The sequence below is a fragment of the Sparus aurata genome, chromosome 16, assembly GCF_900880675.1.
Source record: "Sparus aurata chromosome 16, fSpaAur1.1, whole genome shotgun sequence".
In the NCBI taxonomy this organism is placed as follows: domain Eukaryota; kingdom Metazoa; phylum Chordata; class Actinopteri; order Spariformes; family Sparidae; genus Sparus; species Sparus aurata.
Window position 1 is genome coordinate 14,086,120 of NC_044202.1, and position 22,874 is coordinate 14,108,993.

The 22,874-nt window shown below is 43.6% G+C and overlaps 1 protein-coding gene across 1 annotated transcript; it reads left to right on the plus strand.

Moving 5' to 3' along the window:
* Positions 1-828: 828 nt before the first annotated feature.
* Positions 829-22,871, plus strand: btbd7 (BTB (POZ) domain containing 7). The gene is made up of 11 exons (XM_030443942.1): positions 829-1,176; positions 7,612-7,840; positions 9,997-11,139; positions 16,219-16,427; positions 16,980-17,055; positions 17,459-17,619; positions 17,722-17,865; positions 18,331-18,520; positions 18,737-18,915; positions 19,130-19,534; positions 19,662-22,871. The coding sequence occupies exons 2-11, from the start codon at positions 7,759-7,761 to the stop codon at positions 20,436-20,438; spliced, it is 3,366 nt and encodes a 1,121-aa protein (XP_030299802.1). The 5' UTR covers positions 829-1,176; positions 7,612-7,758; the 3' UTR covers positions 20,439-22,871.
* Positions 22,872-22,874: the final 3 nt, after the last annotated feature.

Here is a 22,874-nt window from a genome sequence, read left to right on the forward strand (position 1 = left end):
ACTTCACTCAACCAAATGTACAGCCGCAAAGCCTTTGATAATGAAATAACTTTTAACATCATAGCCTCTGTAACATTTCATTAAACCACTTCACTGAGAAACTCTCACATCACATATTGCATTACAGAAGTATTCTACCATTTAAAACAGTGTAGTGGTGTCGCTCTAGCTGCATGGGGTATGTAGAATAAAGGGTTTTAAATATTTATATAAAAAGGTCATGGCCTAAATTCTTGTTATATTTTACATTACAGTATTTCAACATAGACTGCCCATTATAAAAGATGAATAATAAGAAATGTGGCGCTTCATTAGGGAATTATACGCTTTTTAAAAAAAGAAAAATCAAACTACGCATTGAATGTGTGACTTTACTTAGTCTTCTGCACGGTCAATGACATTTTCCTCGAAATGAAAACGTGAAGGAAGGCTGATTTAATATTTTGACATGCACGAAGCCCACTTAATCCCCACTGCCATAAACACACCGCTAGAGGACGCACGTAAATGCGTTTTTGGCCAAAAACTGATGCGCCTTTTGACCAGGAGGTGTCAAGCTGCCGCCCTGAGCAAGTTCAGGAAACAAAGTTATTACGCCTCCAAACTAAATGCGCCACAGAGGCGCAGGGCATGCTCACCTTATCTAATGACGGACATTTCCGCGATTTTCCTAGAGATCTTTGTCGAAATGAGCCAAATCAGAACACTGAGCATGTGACTGAGACATCTTTTACCGGACATGTATCTTATTGTTCAGTGCCACATTGAATCGCACCGATGTATTATTTTGAAACTCACGGCCGGAAGCGCCTTTTCTTATTCCAGCTGGCTTTGTACGGTTTGCACTGGGATAGGCCATAACAGCCACCCAACAAGGCGTTGTGCTACTATGGGGAAATACCGAACCGAACCGCGAATAAAAACGGTCCGGGTTTAGTTTTCAGTCGAGGTAAATGCTGGAAATTGGCCGGAAAGTCGACGCAAGTGGGAATTATCGCACATTAGGGATCAAATGTGGACGCTGACGTCGAGCCGTGCGTAATGAGTAGAGTTGGAAAAAGAAGGTGTTGAGCTGCATTTTTTCTCCCTCTGCCAGGGACAACTTGGGTCGGAGTGCTGCTCAAACTACGGGGCGATACGAAGAAAAATACTGCCCACGGAGCCCTCCACTTTCTGGTAAATACCTTCTGACCGCTCGCTTTTCAACAGTTGCATCGCATCCTGCTCGAAGTAAATTGCTGTTTTCCGAGGGGGTAAAGTCAAAGCGACACAGCGGAGATAGCTTACCCTAGCCTCTGAGGATATGCTACTAATTACAGGGCTGTGGTGAATATGACTCCTCTTGCTGGGCTGTCGGGAAATATTTGGACGCTACTTCCCATTTTTATCAGCTGAGACAAACAACCTACTTGGTTTTTCCTCTTACAGGCACTTTTTTTAACCGAGGCTTCCGCTGAGCAGCGATAGCCCAGCAGCAGCAGCAGCAGCCCAAAGAGCAACAATAGCTCCGCGTTAACGTAGGGCTAACAAAGCCATCGCAAATGATGGATTTCTGTGTGCACGGGGCTGCACATATAAACACTTCTTTTGTCTGTGTGAGGCCAGATCGACAGAAAAGTTGGGCAACGAAGGTGCATTTTTACTTTGCAGATACACCTACATGTTGCTGTTTATTGCCTCTGTGTCAGATAGTTGTTGATGGGTTGTGCTATGGCAACAATGTGGCCTGTCACACGCAGCCTGTGGCTTTTCTTGTGCATAAGGGTTTGATTGCATCAAAAATTCAAATTTCCTAAAATAAGATATTGTCCAGTTTGCATGCAGAGGTCAGCAATCGTTCACATTTGCAGGTTTCCTTTTGAAATGTGCAGATATTCTGTCTTGTCTCTGTCTTGTCACTGTCTACATTATTTTTGCTTCTGCCACCCAAAGGGAACATGTTTGCATTGTTATCTCAAAAGGTTTCTCCAACAATGTTTATAATATTTGTTTGGTTTCACCGTTTGTTTTAAGTGGTGAGGAGCCTTATGCACACTGTGATAATCCTTTGATAATCTCACTAAAATTCTGCGTGGACTCGGCTTTCTGCACACCCTGCTTTCCCCTTGATTGCGTGTCTCTCTGTCTTTTCCTTAGGAAAAGGTGTGTTCACTGCACTCTTCGGCATTAAGGTTTGTCATTTGACCGGGTTAAGTATTTGTGTCAGTGCTCCAGGGGTCCTGTAATTACATGTAATTATTGAAGGTACATGCTCAGAAGTCCATGACTGGCATGAAAGGCCGTGAGCTTGCAAGTACTTGCCACAGAGTAGCTGAATGAGCTGGACTTTGGCCTGAATGCTGTTTACTCTGGCCAGTTGGAGGGAGAACTCAACAAGGAGCATTGACAGCTCACTTAAAATAAGCACTTATTGTTTCCCGGGCTGCCATTCATTCTCTGGACATTGGCTGCCAGGCTGTGTTTGCATAGTCGTTAGTGTGTGCACACTTAACATGTCTTTATTGGATAGCTGGCTCTGTTCAGTGGACCGTCTTTGTCACGTCTGGTGTCATCATGTTTTCAACCAGAGCTCCAAAAAAAAGAAAAGAGAAAAAGATGTTGCTGCTGACAATCACGTGTTATATTCACCTTTTTGTTTTGGGGGGTCATTCCTTCCTGACTACAAAATTATAATCAGCTGACAATAGGCCAACAATGTAGTCTGTGAAATGTCAAATATGTAGCACTATGGTTCATATTGTTGGCACAGGCTAATCCAGGGGCTGCCCACCATGAGTCATCATTGTAGGGACTTTTGTTCCCTCTATCCGTCTCTGTCATTTCAGTGCGTTGCTTTTTCTAGCCCGTTCTGATTCCTGTAGTTTCCTGTAGCTCTCCTGGCACACACTGTAATCAGTCGAATGGCCTGATTAACTGTTACACTGATTGACCCGATTGGCAAAAACACTGCAGAGGTAAGCAGTCCGCTCGGCCAATAAAACCTCGTCTCCCCAGCTATAATTTCGGGCAAAATATGACATCATTATTGTTTTTTGTGGGTGTATTTCTTTCTGTTTTCTCTCCACCTGCGGCCCATGTTCTGCTCGCACATCTTGCCACGGGATGTGTGCAGACACATCAATATTGTGGAGGTCACTGTCAGGAAAATCAGTGACTCTGATTGTATCAAATATCCAAAGAGTCAAACAGTCTATATTTACTGTTTGAAGCGGTATTTTTGTCCAGCTTGGTTAGCAAAGCACATAATAGCCATCTCTACCCTAAGGTCATTTAACAGCTTTTGTCAGAGCAAAACTTAATTTTGTTATATTCTCCGAAAGCATATTATAAACATAGGGATGAGTTGGCATAATTTGATTGTACTTTTTATTTTAACTGGACAAGGCCTGCATCTTTATACTCTTTGTGCGTGAGGGAAAAAGTAATTCATCAACATTTCTTCTGGGATAAGAGTGATGGCACTTCAAGAGATAACAGCATGCCAGCAATGGACTAATAAATAATCCCTCTTGAAGACATTATATTGAAGAGCAGCTGCGCATTTGAGAGCTTTGACATAGAGCACTTTGCAGCCACTGTGTAATTTTAGACAGAGATGTGTTTGGGGGATATGTTAAGCTGTTTTCTAGAGTTGCTGCCCTTTCAATCAGGCCTGCCTGTGATACTGGCACAGTGATTGCTCTTCTGAAGATTAGGGTCTGCATCATTGAGTCTAACAACAAAGATTACTTATCAAAAGGTGGTGATTTCGTCATTTCATCATTTCATTCATCACATTCACAGTGGGATTAACAGAGAACAGCACTGGGGTTTCTTTGTGCCAGAAATATGAATCTCTCAATCAACTGCTACACTGCCCAAGTCATTCTTCTCATCACTTTTGATTGTTGAAGTCTTGTCATGCCATCGCGGCTTCGTTACTGCTGTCACTTTGATTCAAAGTGTTGGCTGTGTGTGTTTCATTAGCGAAGCTTTGGTTAAAGGGGATGCCCCCTGAAAACCTGCATTCAAACTATAAGAACTTGCTGTTGAAATGTAAGGTTTCTGCAGGAAAGGAAATCCAGTTACCCACCTAAAGCTTCCCTTTTTTCCAACCACGCTGAGGAAATCCACATAAATGATTGATAAAGTGCTTTGACTGTCATTTGAATAATACATCGGTCCCGTTCTTGTGCCAAGCTTTTTTGTATGATAATGTTCTGTGGGAGGCTGGGATACTGTCTTTTAAACCTTCACAAGTGACTGATTTAAATAGATTATAACTGTCAACTGAGGCAAGGTGAGCAGTCTGAAGGGTTGCATATGTTTGTGTATGTGCGTAGTGAAAGAAAGAGAGATAGGTGGGGGGCAGGGAGTGTCTCCTGTCACCTCTCATTAGGGACGTATAGTCCAGCTCGCCCGGCGTCTGCCTCCCCCCTTCCTGTCTGTGGCACTGCACTCCTCTGCTCCCAGCCGGAGCACAACAGAGCAGCACACAGTCTAAACTGCAGGAAAGTGTCTGAATGTTCGACATCAGAGAGATCATGACAGAGATGCTTCTCACTGAACGGTGTGAGTCAGGTCTCAAGGAAATAGCTGTCCTAAATTATGCTTTTAGAATTCTGCACTGCAGCTGAAGTTAAATTCGGTTTGCTCATTTGAACGAGTTAAAGCTGAGCGCGTAGAGTCATAGTATTGTTCAATTGATGTGTTGTTTGCTTTGTTTTATTCTGCCTGTGCGGTGCTCCTTTGAGGACCCCCGCCCCTCGCTCTCCTCCCCCACCCACACCTCCTTTTGTAAACAAGACAGTATATATCTCAGGGGCTTCCTTCTCTCTCCTACATATTCAAATTCAATTTCTAATTTTGTCCAAATGAATTCCCTATGAAGATGGGGCTTATTTAAGGCAGTCTAATGAAATAAAGATCAACCAACATTTTTATTGGAGTGCTCCAGTGTGACTGCTTGTGTGGAGTAAGAGGCTGTGGTTTTCCATTGAACCCATGGGAGGCTGTGAAGTGCTGCTCTATAGGGGCAGACACGATGATTTATTAGTATGGCAGGCAAGAAAAAACTAGCAGGCCGAGACAAAACTGATCCCCCATCACTTCCCAGTTCTCCGTCTGGTCTCACGTAGAAGAGAGACAGAATGTTTATGTATATATGTATGTTTTTCTTTTTCTTTTTAAATATAGAGTTATTTAAAGGTGCATAGCAATGATGATTACATTTCCATAGCTCTTAATAATGTTTATTAAAGGGCATATTTATCCAAAGTTACCCAAAATGTCGGTTCCATGGAAAATTGTAAATTTCTTGAGAAAATAATTAAAATAATTAACTTGCTAATGCCAGATATACTCAGTTTGTAATTAATAGCCTGATGGATGGAAAGTATGCTTAATTGATGAGGTGCCCTGTTTTCTGTTAGATGGTAGCCAGTGACAGTACAAAGGAGAGAGCAGAAAAGTTACTAAGGGCACCTTGACGGGTGCCGTTGCTGGCAAGAATAGGCTAAGGGGAAAAAATGGCTGTATGGAGCCATTTGCAGTAGCTCACTTCAGTCACACAGCGATGTCTGTCTTATTATGAAGCATACAGATTAATTACCGCCTTAAAATCTAATGTCTAGTCCAGTAGAATTAGCATCCCCTCAGGGGTGTGTGATGGAGATATAATCCTCATTTAAGGTAAATATAATTTCATATATATCTGTAGATAGGCCGGAGATTCAGAAGTCATGTAATAACTTAATAACACTCATAACTGTTAAAATGGGAATATATGTTTGTGGCTTATTCAGTTATTAAGTATTAAGAATTCATTAGGGCTGAACAACTGATCAAAATATCATCAAAATTTCATTATGGTAAAGTGCAATATCTAAATCGCAGAAAGAGTTTTTCGATAAAGTGTCACGATCTATGGTGATAATGGTGCAATGCACAACCTGATATAACCATGTGGACATTGTTTCTGGAACATTGTAATGAACGTTGCCTCAGGACAATCATTGACACTGACCAATCATTTTTTTGTGAAGTCATTGTTTAGTGACTCGGCGGAAAAAGACCAGAAAAACGAGCACATTAGAGAAGTTATCCTTTCAACCATCTGTCCAATGTTGTGAAAGAGTTTATTTAAACCCAAACCGTATGTAACAGTTTGTTCCAAATGAGATACGAATTCTGGGCTCCGTAGTGATGTCACCTTGTGAAGCCACTCAGCCATGACCTCTCGCTTCTGATGCAGTTGTTGTTGCTCTTTTGTAAGGTGAAATCACGTTCCTGGAGCTACATTAACTATGATGTTCTTGGAACATCACCAACATATCAATATCAGATACAGCGTGGTGAACAGAGATCAGCCTACAGATCATATTCTCAGGATATAATTGAACATGTTAATTGAACAAGCAAAAATCACTGTGTGTTTATATAAAATTACCTCTTTCCCTTTTTTAGTGAAATTGGCATTAAAAAATGACTACTCCTTATATGTGCATGAATCATATTGTACAATTGTCATAATATCTGTCAAAATAATCACAATAGTATTTTTTTTATTTTGCAAATCATTTAGCCCCATGACAGTATTATAGATTATACTAAAAGTCCAATATTGCAATAAAGCTGCCCTCTCAATGCAACATCGCTCACAGTGGCCTAATATAATGCATTAAGCAACCGCTGTCTAAATACATGACAAAATCTCTGACGCTAGACACATTTCCATCATCTATATCGTCATATCGCCCTCCCCTTTGACACATTAAAATATATTAAGGCTCCATTCCCACATGACTTCTCCCATCCACACTGCTGTTAATCACTCAGAAGAGTTTCACTCAAAAACTACAAGTCATCACAGCTATGATGCAGTGCTTTGTCTGATTGTACCGACATGAATTTAATAGAAATCCAACATTTGAAAACTAGGTTGGTGATTGTTTAATAGGAATTAAATGAGAATGTAATACTAAGCTGCTTGGCTCTAATTGAAATTACTTTGGTCAATTAATTTTTCATTAAAATCGCACTATAATTATACACTGCATAGATATAAACACACTGAACTGGAAAAAAACATGCAAAATATTAGTCAGACTTCAAATGTTTACACTCTTAAAATGGACAAGATGGGCAAGGGCAGAGTGTGTTGTACCTTCCTCTGAACATCGCGTACATCTGCCTTAGATTTGTTGTTAACTGCCAGTTGGTGTTTCCTGAGGGCTGAGCAGAGGAAGTGTCTGTTAACCCAAGTCACTGAAGAAGATTAAAGATAGGAGCCTGAACACAAAGTCTTCAGATGAAGACTCAAAAAACCTCAACACTCAATTTTTAGGGCCTGTAAGATTGCCAAGGCAGCGATGATTCATGATTGCAATGAAATCAATGTGCCTGAAATAGTGTGATAGATAGTAATAGAGGCCCCTCTATTCAGCTTCCTTAACGTTGACACCCCTGGCCATTCATTATCTTTGACAAATAGTTCAAACTCATCATGTTGTAATTCCTGTGAGATGTTAGTCAGCAGCTTTAAAAAAAAAAAGAGAAAAAAAAACATTCACTGTTTGACTTAAACATCTTTCTTACTGTTCTTTCTGTCCTCTTTCATCTCCACCCCTCCAGGCATGGCAGGCTGGGCCCGGGGCTCTGAGGACGCTTCAGAGGATCCGTGCCTGACCCACGACTGAAGATTGAGAGGAATAACGTTGTCTGAGCAGAATGACTCAGCAAGAGGGGGGACCCCCGGATAGCAAGTGAAGAGCAGTGAGGATGGGTGCCAATGGATCCAGCTATCCACACTCATGCTCCCCACGCATAGGGGGAAATGCACAGGCACAGCAGACTTTTATAGGTACGTATTTCATTTTATCAGTGGTGTAATTACAAGCGTTGTGATATCACAACGTCAGCTCTGTATGATGATTTTGTATTTTCAGTCAGCTAATGATAAAACATCTGTTAGGTGACCAAATTACTGAGTTTCCCTCTCTCCTCTGAACTGACGTGATGTGTTAAAACTATATTCCTCAGCCTAATTTGCTACTGTGCTTCCCTGCTACAAACACTGGGGGTCTCGCATCGCCAAACTAACACTTTAGATGAGCTTAACCTGCTTCCATGGCAACTAATCGTGCAAGAGGTGAATATTTTTGTGCATGAGAGCTCTTGAACTGGACTATCGACTCATACAATGGACAGAGAGGCATTAAAAAGCAATACGCAATGCTTCTACTATTCTCCACCATATGGATGTCATGAACTATTATGAAGGGCAGAGAAACATGTGTCCAATGTGGGTGGTTAATGAAAATCACATGAAGCATTTGATGTGTGCTGGTGGTGTGACGTGATCATGATAAGGCTGCTGGCCACCAGTCAGGAGGGAGCTAATCTGGTATCGTGATGGTCCCTGTGACCAGCTATAAGCTGCTTGTTTAAGTGTCACATTTTTTGCTGAATGCCGTGACAGTTAGTCCAATTTCAGCAGATGTTATTGTCAAGCGAACATTACTGTATTACAGCTAGAATATTTCTGTATAACAACTCCGACATATAGGTTTTATTAGTTTGTGTATGTGTGTGTATATATGCCCAGGATAATGATAGTCATTAGATATTGTGATTTCATGATAATCAAACAATACATCACAACATCTAAATGGTGTAAATTTGACACAAACTGGGATGAGACGATGTATAGAAAAAGTGAAAAGTGTCTTAGCTTGGTGCTTCTTTATCGCACACACTGGCTGCAACTTGTCCATGTGTGGCCTAACAGGTAATGGCATGCATTTTGGAGTTATTGGATGTATGTACCTTGAAGTAGCATCTTTTAAAAAAGACAATTCAATTTTATGAAACCTAATGCGTTATGCAAGTGTTTTCTACCCAGAGGAAACAAACACTGTGATTCACTCTGTAGATAATCTTGTTTTATGTCATTTTCAAATAGGGATGGAAAATATTATAAAAAATGGTTTGTCAGGTATTAAAGCTGCAATATGTTTCGTGATTAGTCAGAATGATGATGTTTGCCTCACAGTTTTCATTTTCACTGAATAAACCATTCACCAATTCACGATGATGATGTGACATGTTTTCTGACATCTGGAGAACAGGATTTGTTGGCTAGGACAACTCTGCGGCACTACAGTATCTCATTAAAATGCTGTTTTGTGACACATTTCACTAAAAAAAAAAATCAGGTTGGAGTGATTTCAGTCATATTTCGATTAATTGTTCAGCCCTACTTTCAAAACGATTTTGCACAGAGGTTTTGGTAGACCTCTTTTTGCAAGTGAAAGTATTGTTAAAGGAGCCAAATTATCTCTGTGGCCCCTGAGACCTCTGAGGTTTACTCTGAGCTTTATAGCTGCTCGGTTCGAGCTGGCCTGTGCCACAGATGATTCACAGTGTTGGAATGATTACTATTTGGGTCACACTGATGGATGCTGAGAGAGGGGCGGGCAGAGAGGATCTCCTTGGCAGTGCTCAATCTGACGTACAAATCCCGTCTTTCAAGCCAAAGACAACTGCTATTTAGCGTAATTGATTCGAATGGACCGAGTTCATTGAGAAGAACAAAGCAGCACAAAGTTTTCTGGGAGCTAATTGGTCCTTAGTCTGTGATGGACTGTAGTTTTGTCAAAAACAAGACAAATAAAGGGATTCTGTCTTGTTTTTTTCCACTGTTGAACTACATCCAAATGCTTTGGTAGCTGGGTCAGGGTAGTGTGTTCTTGGCCTGACAGCGCTGGCCACACCACAGGGGTGCTAAAGGCAGATTGTGTTTCTAGCAGTCTGGCCTGAAGAGTGAACTGGTGTTAGGGTTAGGAAATTAATCTCTCACCAGAACTATACTTTTCAAGAAATATCTAGAAAAAAATAATAATCATGATAATAATAATAATAAGAGGTTTCTTCCTTTACATACAGCAGATACATTTGAGTTTGTCTAAACACGGACTTCATTTTATGAAGCTAATATGCATTGTGTGTACTTTCCAGGGACATCATCCTACTCTCAGCAGGGATATGGCTGGGAGTCTAAGTTATACAGCCTGGAGCATGGTCATGAGAGGCCCACAGACAGGAAGAAGAAGAGCCTTGGCCTGGCGACCCTCAAACGGAGGTTCATCAAAAGGAGGAAGTCCAGCCGCTCAGCAGATCATGCGAGGCAGATGCGGGAGCTTTTGTCAGGGTGGGACGTCCGTGACACAAATGCCTTGGTGGAGGAATATGAGGGCACAGCAGCCCTCAAGGAGCTGAGCTTCCAAGCCAGCCTGGCACGTGCTGAGGCCCCAAATTTGCAGAGGGATCTGGCTGCCCTCTACCAGCACAAGTACTGCACTGATGTGGACCTCATCTTCCAAGGTACTTGCTTCCCAGCTCACCGGGCCATCCTGGCTGCCCGCTGCCCCTTTTTTAAGACTCTGCTGTCCTCATCCCCTGGCTATGGAGCAGAGGTCCTCATGGACATCGAGACGGCAGGCATCGATGTGCCCATGTTCTCTGCCCTACTTCACTACTTGTACACTGGGGAGTTTGGGGTGGGCGGAGCGGAGGACAGCCGACTGCAGAACGTTGATGTGCTCGTGCAACTCAGTGAAGAGTTTGGTACACCCAACTCCCTGGAGGCTGATATGAAGGGCTTGTTTGACTACATGTGTTACTACGACGCTCTGCTCAGCTTCTCCTCAGACTCTGAGATGATAGAGAGCTGTAATGAGCGAGGGGCTGTGGCTGCAGCACCAACGGGGGGCTCAGGAGGCAACGGGTGCCCCGTCACCCCAGATGAGGACCTTCGGGCTCATAAAGCTATTCTTTCCGCACGTTCTCCTTTCTTTAGGAACCTTTTACAGAGGCGTATTCGCACAGGAGAAGAAATGACAGAGCGCACATTGCAGACGCCGACCCGCATAGTTCTGGATGAGTCCATCATACCACGGAAATACGTGCAGGTTATTCTCCACTGCATGTACACAGATGCGGTGGAGCTCGGGCTGGTGCTGCGGGGCAGCCCCTCAGCGGGCAGCCTTGGTGAGGTGCAAGCCCTGGTGTCTGGGGGCCGTGGAGCCAGCACGCGCACCGAGGAGGCCATGGAGCTGTATCACATCGCTCTGTTCTTGGAGTTCAGTATGCTCGCTCAAGGTAAGTCATAATCATACACATTTACAATGCACACACTCACAAATCAATAGTAGGTGACATGAGAGACAGAGAAATGTTCTCTGTAGACATCTTTTGACTACAGCCATGTTATCCATGCTTTGTGCTGTTTGTGAGTATGGCTGGGCAATATGTCTGATTATCTGTTTGTCCTGTTACAATATAGTAGAAGATAAAGAGACTGGACTGTGGTCTCAACCCCTGTTAAAGCTTTTATCATTGTATAGATATTTATATACATTTTTGATATGAGACAATTAGAGCTTCATGATGTTGCAATAAATGCAATTTGTTAAATTGTCCAGTTTTGCCTTTGAGAATGGTCTGCCTGAGTAACTAGTTTCATTCCTAAATAATGTGTCCACCGATTATCAACTCAGCCTGGGCAAATTGTTTTAAACCCTCAGTCCCATCTTTGTTAATGTTGTTCTCCTGGAATTTCAAAATTAATTTGTCAGTCCTTACTGGCATAATTATAGTTTTGGTTTCTGTGGATTCAGTAATAAGTTGGGTAGATTTTTGTTAAATGAATGGCTCGCCAGACTCGAGCCTACTTTGTCAAGCCTCCCTCCATGCAACCATATAATGTGTCTCACACTTACTGCCTTTAATATTCCACCCCTTCTTTAAAACCACATTGTGCATATGTTGGCATATGTGCAATATGGCCGTGCAGTCAGAGGCAAGTGTTAAACAGCTTGGCTGACTGTGATGGGTGTTAGAGCTGCGGCTGCCAGTAACAGATTGATATAGGCTGGTCTGTGTCTCCAGGGGCAGACAGCTTACTGTCTGATACATGCAGCGCATCTGAGCTTCTGTCGGCAACGCGTCACTGGTCGTCTACTTCATTACTGATCTATCTTTACTCAGATAACACTGTCTGACTCGTGCCACTGTTTCAGAAGGACCTCAGCAACATGTTAAAGGTTACTGCCCTGACTTGACATGAGCCGGTCACTTTGTCACTCTCACCTCTTCCAGAGTGGCACGTCTGAGCACTGTCCAGTTTCAAACACACCTAAAAAAAAGATCCTTTTCGATGAGGATAACAGGCTCACCTAGTAGATTACATATCATGTGTGACTGAATCTGTACCCCAGTAGCTCGTTTGTTTCCAGCCTTGGTCCTTTGCTGCATGTATTGTTTCTCTCTTGCACGTGGCTTTCTGGTTCTTCTCTAGCTGTCATTATCCAAATAATGTTGAAATGCCAAATACAAGTATGATCTTTGACATGCAATACTTGAAGCAGTGTATTTCAAATGCAGAGGAAAAGTACTGCATTTGGCCTGTCATGACTGTGTGGATCCAGAGCGCAGCTGTATGACTCAACACTATTATCATATCCTATAACCATCTTATCTTTCACAGAGCCACGAGGATGGAATTAGTTTGTCAAATATTGAAATGGTTATATGAGCTGCTTTAAATGTTTTAAGGGTACAGTTTCCACTGCCTCAGGCAGTGTAATGACATCGAAACAACATTACTTCAGTTTTATTAACACGACATGAGGTACACTAATTTTCAGCATATTCAAAATAAACGCTATATAGTTTGTTGTGATTCAAAACACTTCAGTGAAGCTTTTTTACAGTAAAATCCCTCTAGTGATGCCCTCTTGCTTTGTGCCTTGCTTTATCAGATTCCCTGTGGCTAAAAGGCTTTTACTCTGAAGCAGCTGCAAACACAACATACTCGGAGGCATCTTAGCCTCTGTGTGTGCTATGCTAACACAGAGATTTATTAAACTCTGTATGAATTGTCAGCGGTTATATTAATTGACAACTTTTTTGATCATTGACTATTTTAGGTCAATTTGTTCAAGTAAAAAAGGGACAGCATATTCTGATTTCAGCTTCTTTAATGTGAATATTTTCTGTTCTTTTTGGTCCTTTGGCAGTATACTGAATATCTTTGGGTTGGGGACAAAACAAGACATTTGAGAACATAATCTTTGGCTTTGGGGAAAAAAACTATTTGACATTTTTTAACATTTCCTGACATTTTTACAGACCAAACAGTTGGATCCAACTCGACAATGAAAATAATCAACAGTTGCAGCGTTAGATTCGTCAGTAAATTATTGTAGTATTTTACACATTTTTTCTGTGCAAATTAACATTATTATCCATTATTTATAGAAATTTTGTACATCATGCTTTCTCAGTGGGTATGGATGTTTGTCTATTTAAGCTCAAAAATGACATAGACAAGAGTCAATATCTCTTTTTGTCAGGACCTGTGCAGTGATAGCTGTATGTAATAACTGTACACTAACCCCATACACACAGCTGATCAGACACCACCTCCCGCCCTCGAGCTCTAGTGTCGTTCCCAGGGTCACTCTGGCAGCTTAAGCCGACAAGCAGGCAAATAGTGTCATCCCCACACACCATCACCTCATCTTCCTTCCCATCCCCCCGCCCAACAAGCCCTTACTCGAGGGTATTTTTATCCCCTCTCCTCCCTCTCCCACTGTGCTGCACCACTCTAATCAGTTCCCATGAAACCTCATTGTGGAATGTGGTGAGATGGTTGAGGTTGACCCGGTGTCATTTTATCCAAAATTCCCTCTATTTGTCTATTTTGCAACTTCCTGTTATTACACTTTTGGTGACCTCTCCTTTATGCTCCTTTTCACGTTCGATTAAAAAAACTCTTCCAAACTCCAAAGAGTCAAAAACATCCTGGCGTTTTAGAATTGATAATGAAATGAGTCCATCCCACCGTTGGAGACTTCAGTAGCTGCCACGTCTCTTTGGGAGGCAGCAGAGAGGCTTAAGTCATAGGTTTCATATGGAGACAGCCCTCTCATCTGTCACACTGTGTCTTCCCCCTTGTGTGCTCCTCGACTGCTACCCCTCCGGCTGTGTGAATTTTCTTTCCCGTGGAGGTTTTTGTGGAGTGGTTGCGCTCCCCTTATTAATCCTCAAGATGTGTATACCTTTATGACTCCATCTCACTCAAATAGCAACCAATATTAAAAGCCTTATTAATTTTTCAAGCGCACCGCAGGGATGATAGCCAGTTGGTGTGGTTTCAGCGAGCACTGTAGTACCTCAACCTCCACACTCGCTGACTGACCAGTGCGTTCCTGCCCTATCCTGCACTTGGAGTGTGTCAACAGGAGTCCCAGTCCTTGAGTGATCATCATCAGGCATGATTTACATCCACTGGATTGTTTACAGGCCTTTGAGTGCCGTTGATGTTTTAAGTGGCTTTGGAGACTATGTGCTCCATAAACACAGAGCTCCAAATAATAACAGAAAGACAAAATGCATGCGCCCCCCCTCCCAAAAGTTAGAGTAGTGGAGAGCTGGCTGTTGCTGTCCCTGCTGTCGTGTTGATATTCTTGTCAGTCGGCTAAGCTCCAGTGAATGTGGTGAACCACCCGTGGAGAGAAGGGGGGGCGGGTTAGTATTAGATATAATGCTGATTCTAATCTCCACCTCATAATAAAAGTGCTGCGTTTTAAAAGACTGGCTGTCGCTGTGAATTCTAATGGGCTAACACAGAGCAGAGCTGTTTGCTTTCCTGTGCCACCGGTCCCGAGTGGGGAATTGTCTGCCTTTTGTGCATATGTGCCTCTGTCTGCTTTCAGGAGAGGGCAAAGATGCAAAGGTGAAAGACTGACGTTAGCAAAAGCACTTTCTAAGAAGACAGACAGCACAGGGACAGGCGGTGGAGACGGGAGGCACAGATGCTGGGAATCCATTCCCTCTTTCAGTCTGTTTATAGCAGATAAAAAAAGGCAAAGTGCCTGGGTCCACATTTCAACTTCATCTGTCTTCTTAACGACGCAGGATTTCCACCCTCCGTTTAAAACACTGCGGGTGTCTGCTTTGCATTTCTCTCACTTGCTATTATAACTGAAGGCGCCTGAAAGGGGAAGTGCCTCAGAAGTGTGTGCTTCAATGCATGTATGTGTGTGCTTATTATTGCTTATATGGGTGTGTATGTTCATCTTAAAAATGTGTGAGCTGTGCTTGGACGGATATGAAGCCCTAGCTTCAAAAGCAAAAGCAAGGCTGGAGCCATCACTCTCAAGTCTGGTGTCCAGTTTCCCAGAGTGGATATTTCAAAGTGGTGGTTCGGGGGCGGAGAGGCAGCTCAGATCTTTCTAGTTTAAGATAAGAGTTTCCCAGAGGAGCGTTGCTACTGGCCCAAGCACGAGCTGATGGACAGGATGGCCTGGAATGAGGAAGTTGGCAAGCTTGTGTTTCAGCTCAGAGCAGCTCTAACTGGACGTCAGTCAGTCTGGCTTTATATCTATGGATGTCCGTTTTGTATTAAACATTATTGATCAGAGAAAGGCTGAGAATGAGAGCCTGCTGACGCTCTGTCGTGTTGGGGTTTGGCATAGATAGCTTGCCCTAACAAATCATATGCTAATCCTAGTGGATGTTAGGAAGTTTAATTCTGCCTAAATGGATCCCTCTTTAAATAAGTGTGAGTTTGAGTGCCAGTGTTGGCTGAATTTTCAAAACTTTTTTTTTTTTTTAAATGGTGAGAGCAGCAGGTACATAATTCCCTAAGCCTTCTGTGGATTTTTAATGCATTTTCAAATTAGGCACACAAGTGTGTACACATTTGGGAAGTGTGTGTGTGTGTGTGTGTGTGTGTGTGTGTGTTTGTGCACCGGCAGCACTTTTCCTCAGGCTGCTGTGTTTACTCATCACGGTTAAGAGGAGGCAGCTTGAGACTGAAACACATCAAGGTATCAAAGGCATTTCTGTGGGTTGGTGTGTTACAGAGTTAAACCACTGCCTGCTGTTCTGGTATGTGCTCTGATTTAGGAAACGCAGCAAGGAGGATGTGGGGGCTACTAGGGGGAGACTCCCTGGGTCAGTGAATATGAGTCAAAACTACTGAAGGTCTGGCGGTGGCTGCTGAATTACCGCTTGTTTTCTAATAATCATTCACTTAAATCAGAGTTCCTTCTTTTTTTAAGCTTTTATTAGGAATTAGATTTCTGCCTACAATATATGTACATGTTTTAACATTTGTGCTCATAAACTTAAATTGAATATCAAGTTGTGAATTGCTTGTCTTTTTCTCAGGCTGTGAGGACATTGTTGTGGAGAGCCTGTCTCTGGACTCACTTGTACCCATCCTGAAGTGGAGCTCCCAGCCGTACGGCTCCAAATGGGTCCACAGACAGGCCATGCACTTCCTCTGCGAGGAGTTCAGTCAGGTTGTCACCTCAGATGTTCTCTACGAGCTTAGCAAAGAGCACCTTCTCAGTGCGATTCAGTCTGACTACCTACAGGTAAGGAAACAGAGACAACATCAATCTGTTGTCACTCTATGACATCTCACAGTGTGGAAGATGCATTTTTCTTCTGTAAAGTTGTAATGTTTACTGTGTGCCTGATTCGTTGACTATGTTAGTGTGGTAAAAATACAGTCATTGCATACACACAAACACAATCACGCACTATAAACATGCACATGCACACACTGGTGACTTTGGGGGTCTCCAGAGTTGAGACACACCATTCCCTGAAGGGAAATGCCTTAAAACCCAGAACCTAATCAAAGCTGAGCTGTCATCTGCACTGCCAAGCTATGCTGGCATCAGACCAGATGGTTGAGGTGAAGTGTTGTAAGCAAACCACACAAACACACGAACCAGGCCTGATGCTTGCCGGGACATCGTCTGAACATATTGCATTTTCACCTTAACCTCATTTTACAGCTTCCCAGTTTTGCTCTCGACAATATTTAACCTTGTCCTAATAATACTTTTGTGTCGTTCTTTCTCCCTGTCCTATATCTCTCTCTGTGTCTCTCTGTCTCTGTATCTTGGTCTCATTCACAGGCGAGTGAACAGGACATTCTCAAGTATGTTGTTAAGTGGGGCGAGCAGCAGCTTATTAAGAGGATGGCAGACAGGGGTAAGATAATATAATCTATAATTACCCTCTGAGCAGCCCCCCTAATGGCTCTGAGGAAGTTACCCACTTACCAGAGCCTCCAAAATACACTTAAAAGCATTTCAAAAAGGAGCAAAACTTTACCCAAGTCAGCAGGAAGTGGCCTTGGTCATGTCTGCTCTGACCTAGTAAACATTAATGTACAGTTTATAGTGAAGGTTATTAGCCATCATATTATAAAGGCTAACAACCTGCAGGCAATGCAGTATTTATACATAATTTGTTAAATAGAATTAACTTAATAATGAGAAAATAGCCAGAAGCTTTAAAATTATTAAAAGTTAATCATAGATAAGAAATAGTCACGGTTATAAGCATGATATTAAAAAGCTGCTAATTGCTGTTCTTGTCCTGATTTACCCAGAGCCCAACTTGTTGAGCGGCACAGCCCACAGCGTAAACAAGAGGGGGGTGAAAAGGAGGGACCTGGATGTAGAGGAGCTAAAGGAGATCCTGTCTCCCCTCCTGCCCTTCATCCGAACTGAGCACATCTTACCTCCCAACAGTGACGTCCTGGCTGACGCGGTCAGTACTCCCTGTCTGCCTTTTCTCCGCTGCTGTGTGGACCTGAGTCATTGTGACCTTCATAAACTGAGCAGTGATTCACAATCTTCTCCCTGTTCACAGCTGAAAAGGGGTTTGATAAGCACCCCTCCTTCAGACATGCTGCCCACAGCCGAGGGGGGAAAAGCCAATGCCTGGCTAAGGCAGAAGAACGCTGGCATCTACGTGCGCCCCCGCCTCTTCTCTCCTTATGTGGAAGAGGCGAAGGTATGGCTCATTCACTTCTGATTAATGGAGCTTCCAGATAATGCAGGAAGCTGTGGGTTATTTGTGTACCATATAGCTATCATCGAAGAGAGGTTCTGTGAGGACAGGCAAACCATTAAAAGCCTGCAGGAAATTTGTGGACCTGTTCATAGCTCAGATGTGCTAAAATAATCCATGCCCAGTTGTTGCTATGCATACTCACCATTTTTAATAGTTGCTTCCATCATCCTGACTGAAATTCAATTTATGTCCATTTGCACACTTCTCCATAATAACTTACAGGCCTTGGCAGGGCCATGAATATTTATGAACATATCCCTAGACCAGAGAGAGTCATTATTTGATGAAGTGTCAATCAGGTGGAACTAATTTGCAGACCCTAGTAATGTCCTTGAGTTGCACACAGGACTTTTATTTTTTAGAAGTTGGAGTCTAACTTGCCCTCTCTTGTCTACCTCTCCTCAGTCTGTCTTCGATGAAATGATGGTGGAGCAGACGGACCTGGTGCGTTTGCGATTAGTGCGCATGTCCAACGTCCCAGACACACTCTACATGGTCAACAATGCAGTGCCTCAGTGCTGTCATATGATCAGCCACCAGCAAATGGCAAGCAACTCCTCCTCAGCTCCATCGGTTGTGGCTAATGAGATTCCAGGTAAGAAAATCAGTGAGGAATGGTCACAGAAAACTAGTACTCATCAGCAAATATCCTAAATGATCAATGACACTTAAATGTTAAGCGGTTCTGTGGCTGTTTCTGGGCTCCCCAGGTATTCCAAATCAATTTTCTAAATCGATTATAAAGAAACTGTTATTAAGTGAAAAACTGGAAAATCCATCGATGTCCGTGTGTTTTGTGTGCGTCTTTCAGTGCCTCAGCTATCGGTTGTAAAGGAGATGATTCGGAGGCTGCAGGAACTGAGGCACACAGAGCAGGTCCAGAGAGCTTATGCCCTCAACTGTGGTGAAGGAGCCACCGTCAGCTATGAGCTGCAGCTGCGGGTGCTGAGGGAGTTTGGCCTGGCGGACGGAGCCACTGAGCTGCTGCAGGTTAGCAGAAAGCAGAGTTTGTTCCCGAGGGTTATAGGGGCATAAGATGGCTAAGGCTGGGATACTAGCAGGGGCGGTAGCACACACAGACCTCAGTAATGCAGCAGTTCTGAAACAAACCCAGAGGGATAAATCTTTAAAAGAAAAAACATAGGGTGTGCTTTGTCAACACCAGAATTAATATAGATTATTGCACTCCTGTTTGTTTTTTCAGAATCCCTACAAGTTCTTCCCTGATGAACGGTTTGGAGATGAGAGTCCAATTCTGGCTCTGCGCCAGGTGGGTCGGTGCCGAGTAAACAGCAGCCCAGCCATGGATAGCATGTTCACAGAGCTGGAAGGGGTAGCAGGCTTCCACCCTCCACTGCCTCCCCCTCCTCCCCCATACCACCCCCCTGCCACACCCAGCCATGCTCAGCTCAAGGGTGCATGGCGACCCCGTGTGCCCATGCCGACCCCCACCCGCTCCTTCTCCTACCCCTGCAACCGCACCCTGATCCAGCGCCATGCAGCCACCAAGCATGGCAGCTCAGACTACTCCTCTGTGCCCAGGCCCCAGCCACCAGACTGCACCAACCCACAGGCCATGGGCAGAGCTTTGCTTTCAGACCGGCAAGTGGTGAGTTTGTGTTACTTCTGCAAGTTTTTTTGTTTATTTAAACGTGGGTAGTATGGTTTTTGACTGGGATCATGAATAGCTCAATTGCCTGGTAACCTCAAATGTTTGTATCTGTTTTCCGATGCAGATGAGCATGGAGCCTGTTATGAGGGAGTTCATGCCTGACATTGCACTCGGAGTCTCGGTCATGTCCCTGAGGGAGCAGCACATGGCAGAGATGGACAGAGATGGCCCTCACAGCCCAATGGGTCCCTCAGGCCACCATCTGCCCCATGGACCCTGCCCTTCTGTCCGCCTCAGCCATGGCCACGGTCCTGGACATGGCCACTCTTGCAAGAGACACGCTCCTGAGCCCAAGCTCGAGGCTCAAGCAGAGTTCCCTGACCTATATGACTTCTCCTGCCGACCTGCAACCCCGACCTCCTCTCACCCTTTGCCGTCGTTTGCTGGACCAGACCTCTACAGCCACAGCTGCACCCCCTCCAGCTCTTATCCACCCCCATACATTTCTGACTCTCAGTCCCAGGGCCATCCGCAGGGACGGACTGCCCCAGACCCCCTACGTCTGGATGTCCTCAGTATGACCTCTCAGAGGCATGATGGAGTCCTTGCCAGCCCCTCTGGGGCCCAGCCTCGGATGGGACACAACTCAAGGGGGCGATCAAATGAGACAGACCTAACTCATGGCCTAGGCCATTTAAGGTCGCCCAGTGGGAATATGGACAGCTATGAGGAGAGGCACACAGGACCTAGAGATGCCCCAGAGGAGATGGTTCTAGCTGGAGAACCACCAGGCCTGGGGCCTCTCCAGCAGCCTCACAGGAACGGTGTCAGTGAGGAGATCGCCAGAGACCGCAGGTCACCCAGCAAGCCTGACTACCCTTATAAGAAATCTGCACTTTAACCCCAGTTGAGGACCAGGGGTTGAGTTAAGAAAAGGGAAAGCATGACGAGTGGCTGTCCATCACAGTGGATGGCAAAGCACTAATTGTGTGCCTGCATATATGTGTGTGTGTGTGTTTGAGAGGAGCAGGGAAAAAGGGTGGTCAATGGTTGCTATTTATGGGATCTGTCCTTTTGTCCTACCTCTATCACACTGTGCTATCCATCACACAGAGTATGGAAAGAGTAAGAGCTGTAGCTTAATTGTTGATGCCTGTAATTGATCTCTGCAAGCCTGCCCAGTCCTGCTGGTTTAGAGAATGACTCATGCTCTACTGGGATTGATTGGTCTTGAGTTTGATTGTAAAGAAAGAGGTTAGTTCTACGCTGTGTGAATCCTGCATGACGAGGTCACAACACTAGATGTAGCTCAGTTATGAACTGATGGTCTTACGAAGACTACATTCACAGGTTCTGATGTCTCTCTATTATTTTCAGCATAGAATGGGGAGATGGCAGGATATGAATCTCAATTTACACAAGCGAACAATGGCAGCCAGTCCCGGACACAGTATTGTGATAAAATCGTATGTAAATTCGTCTGGCTGTATTGTTTTCCTCCCATGACTTGTATTTCCTTTCTTCCTGTAGCATGCCTATAGCAATCCACCTGACTAGTTTCCCTTCCCTGGTTCTGCAGTGCTGATGAGTAAATGGGCCAAGGCTTGGTCACACAAAGCAGGAACTGGATCTGACAGGAAGTAGGTCATCAGAGCTCGTCACTCTCCTGTAACCCAGTCTGATAATTGTGTCAGGCTTTAACTCTCACGACCTCTGAGTGTCTAGCTTAGACGCAGACGCCTGGCGTTTTCAGACAGGGTTGCAGGATTTGTTGCAGCTGGAACAGGTGTGTGTGAGCGTGGTTTGTGTGCAAGGGTATCTTTGATCCACACAGGTGTTTAGACAATCTCAGTACTGTACACTCCCATCTTTAGTCAGGTCTGTTTGTACATATCAGAGAGTCTGAAAGTGGCTGCATTCAAGAGCTCCCTCTTGTTCTGTTTAATCCAATAGCATCAAGTAATCAAATCTTAAGCCTTAATCAGTGCTTGGAATATTCAGTTTTAGCTACCTTCAGTTAAGTATGATGTCACATCCCAACCCCTGTTAGATGCTTGTTTGACTGTTCTGTTCAGTATGGACACACTTTCAGCAGTCTTTCTGGCTGATGGAGGTGAATTTCACTTTAAGCCGAATGCTAAAACCATGCATATACATCAGGCCGCCATTTTGTCACCTCACGGGAAATTGTGGACCTGCGTAGCCAGTGTTGATACTGTTAAACATACTGTTAAAGAGCTGCCACAGCTCCAGAACCCTGCAAGTACACACACAAAAGCCTGTCACAGCCAACAGCTGGAATACAACCTCACATATGAGTATCATTGCACTGTAGGAGCCACCTGTATGTTAGCTGAAGGGAAAAGGAGCAGATGAATTTCGAACAAAAAAGGAATCTTGTTTTGAAGAGAAGTTGGCAATTGCTGGCTCATACTTTCCAATGGAAATTGTATATAATGAATCGAGTTCCACATGTTCTGATGAATTTTTAATGGTTTCTATCACATTTTAGTGGTTGTTGAAGGTTTGTGTTTTTACTGTAGTGGACAACACTGTGTACTTGTCTTTGTCATGAACTCTCACTAAGAATGTGTGGTATAAAACATAAAGATTGTGTCTGAGAATCTATTTTGTTCTTAAATGTTACGCATTAGGGCAGTTCGTTCAATGTTGTAGGTGACGTGGATTGCCATGTTTGTAGAGATTTTTTTTTTCTTTCCCTGTTTTCCTTTTACTTTGAAAGTAACAGGAATATGTAGAGCATCTGAAGACATTAGCTCTCAGCTTAGCAGTGATGGAGTTGCCAAGCAGAAAAATCATTTTTCCATCGAGGTTGCTTCATGGGGAAAAAATGCAAAACTCCAGATTCCTCCCCATGTTCATGTCGGGTTAGTTGTTTTATTTTCCAGGACAATGTTCCATTGAATAAAAGCCCTTGTTTTGCTCTTTGCTGTAGAGAAGTCAGTGCCTTCCCCCGCCTGCGGCTGGGCTTTTATTGGAGAAGTGACTTTGATGTCTATGCAAGCTCTTTTCTACCAGCTTACCAGCCTGCATCAAATAGTTCTCTGAAATCTCATGTAGCTCGTTTTGTGTACAGTGTTATTTAGCACCTTCTTTTTTATTTCAATTCAACCATCTGAAATGTGTGATTGCTTGTGTTGAATTCTAACAGGTACACTGTACTTGTATGGTATCATAGAAAAAAACATGTTTGTAGATTGATATTAAGTTGCATTTAGTTTCACTGAATCTATTTTTCTACTGTCACCTCAAAAGGTGCGTAACAGTGGTCAACTTGGGCATCCTCAAAATAAACTGGTTTGATATTATGGAATTC

What these genes read in the sequence shown, in the direction of transcription:
- btbd7 (XM_030443942.1), top strand. Translation starts at nt 7,759, where the DNA reads ATGGGTGCCAATGGATCCAGCTATCCACACTCATGCTCCCCACGCATA. An exon ending in GGCACAGCAGACTTTTATAG is followed by an intron (nt 7,841 to 9,996) that starts GTACGTATTTCA and finishes TGTACTTTCCAG; the next exon opens with GGACATCATCCTACTCTCAG. An exon ending in TTCAGTCTGACTACCTACAG is followed by an intron (nt 16,428 to 16,979) that starts GTAAGGAAACAG and finishes TCTCATTCACAG; the next exon opens with GCGAGTGAACAGGACATTCT.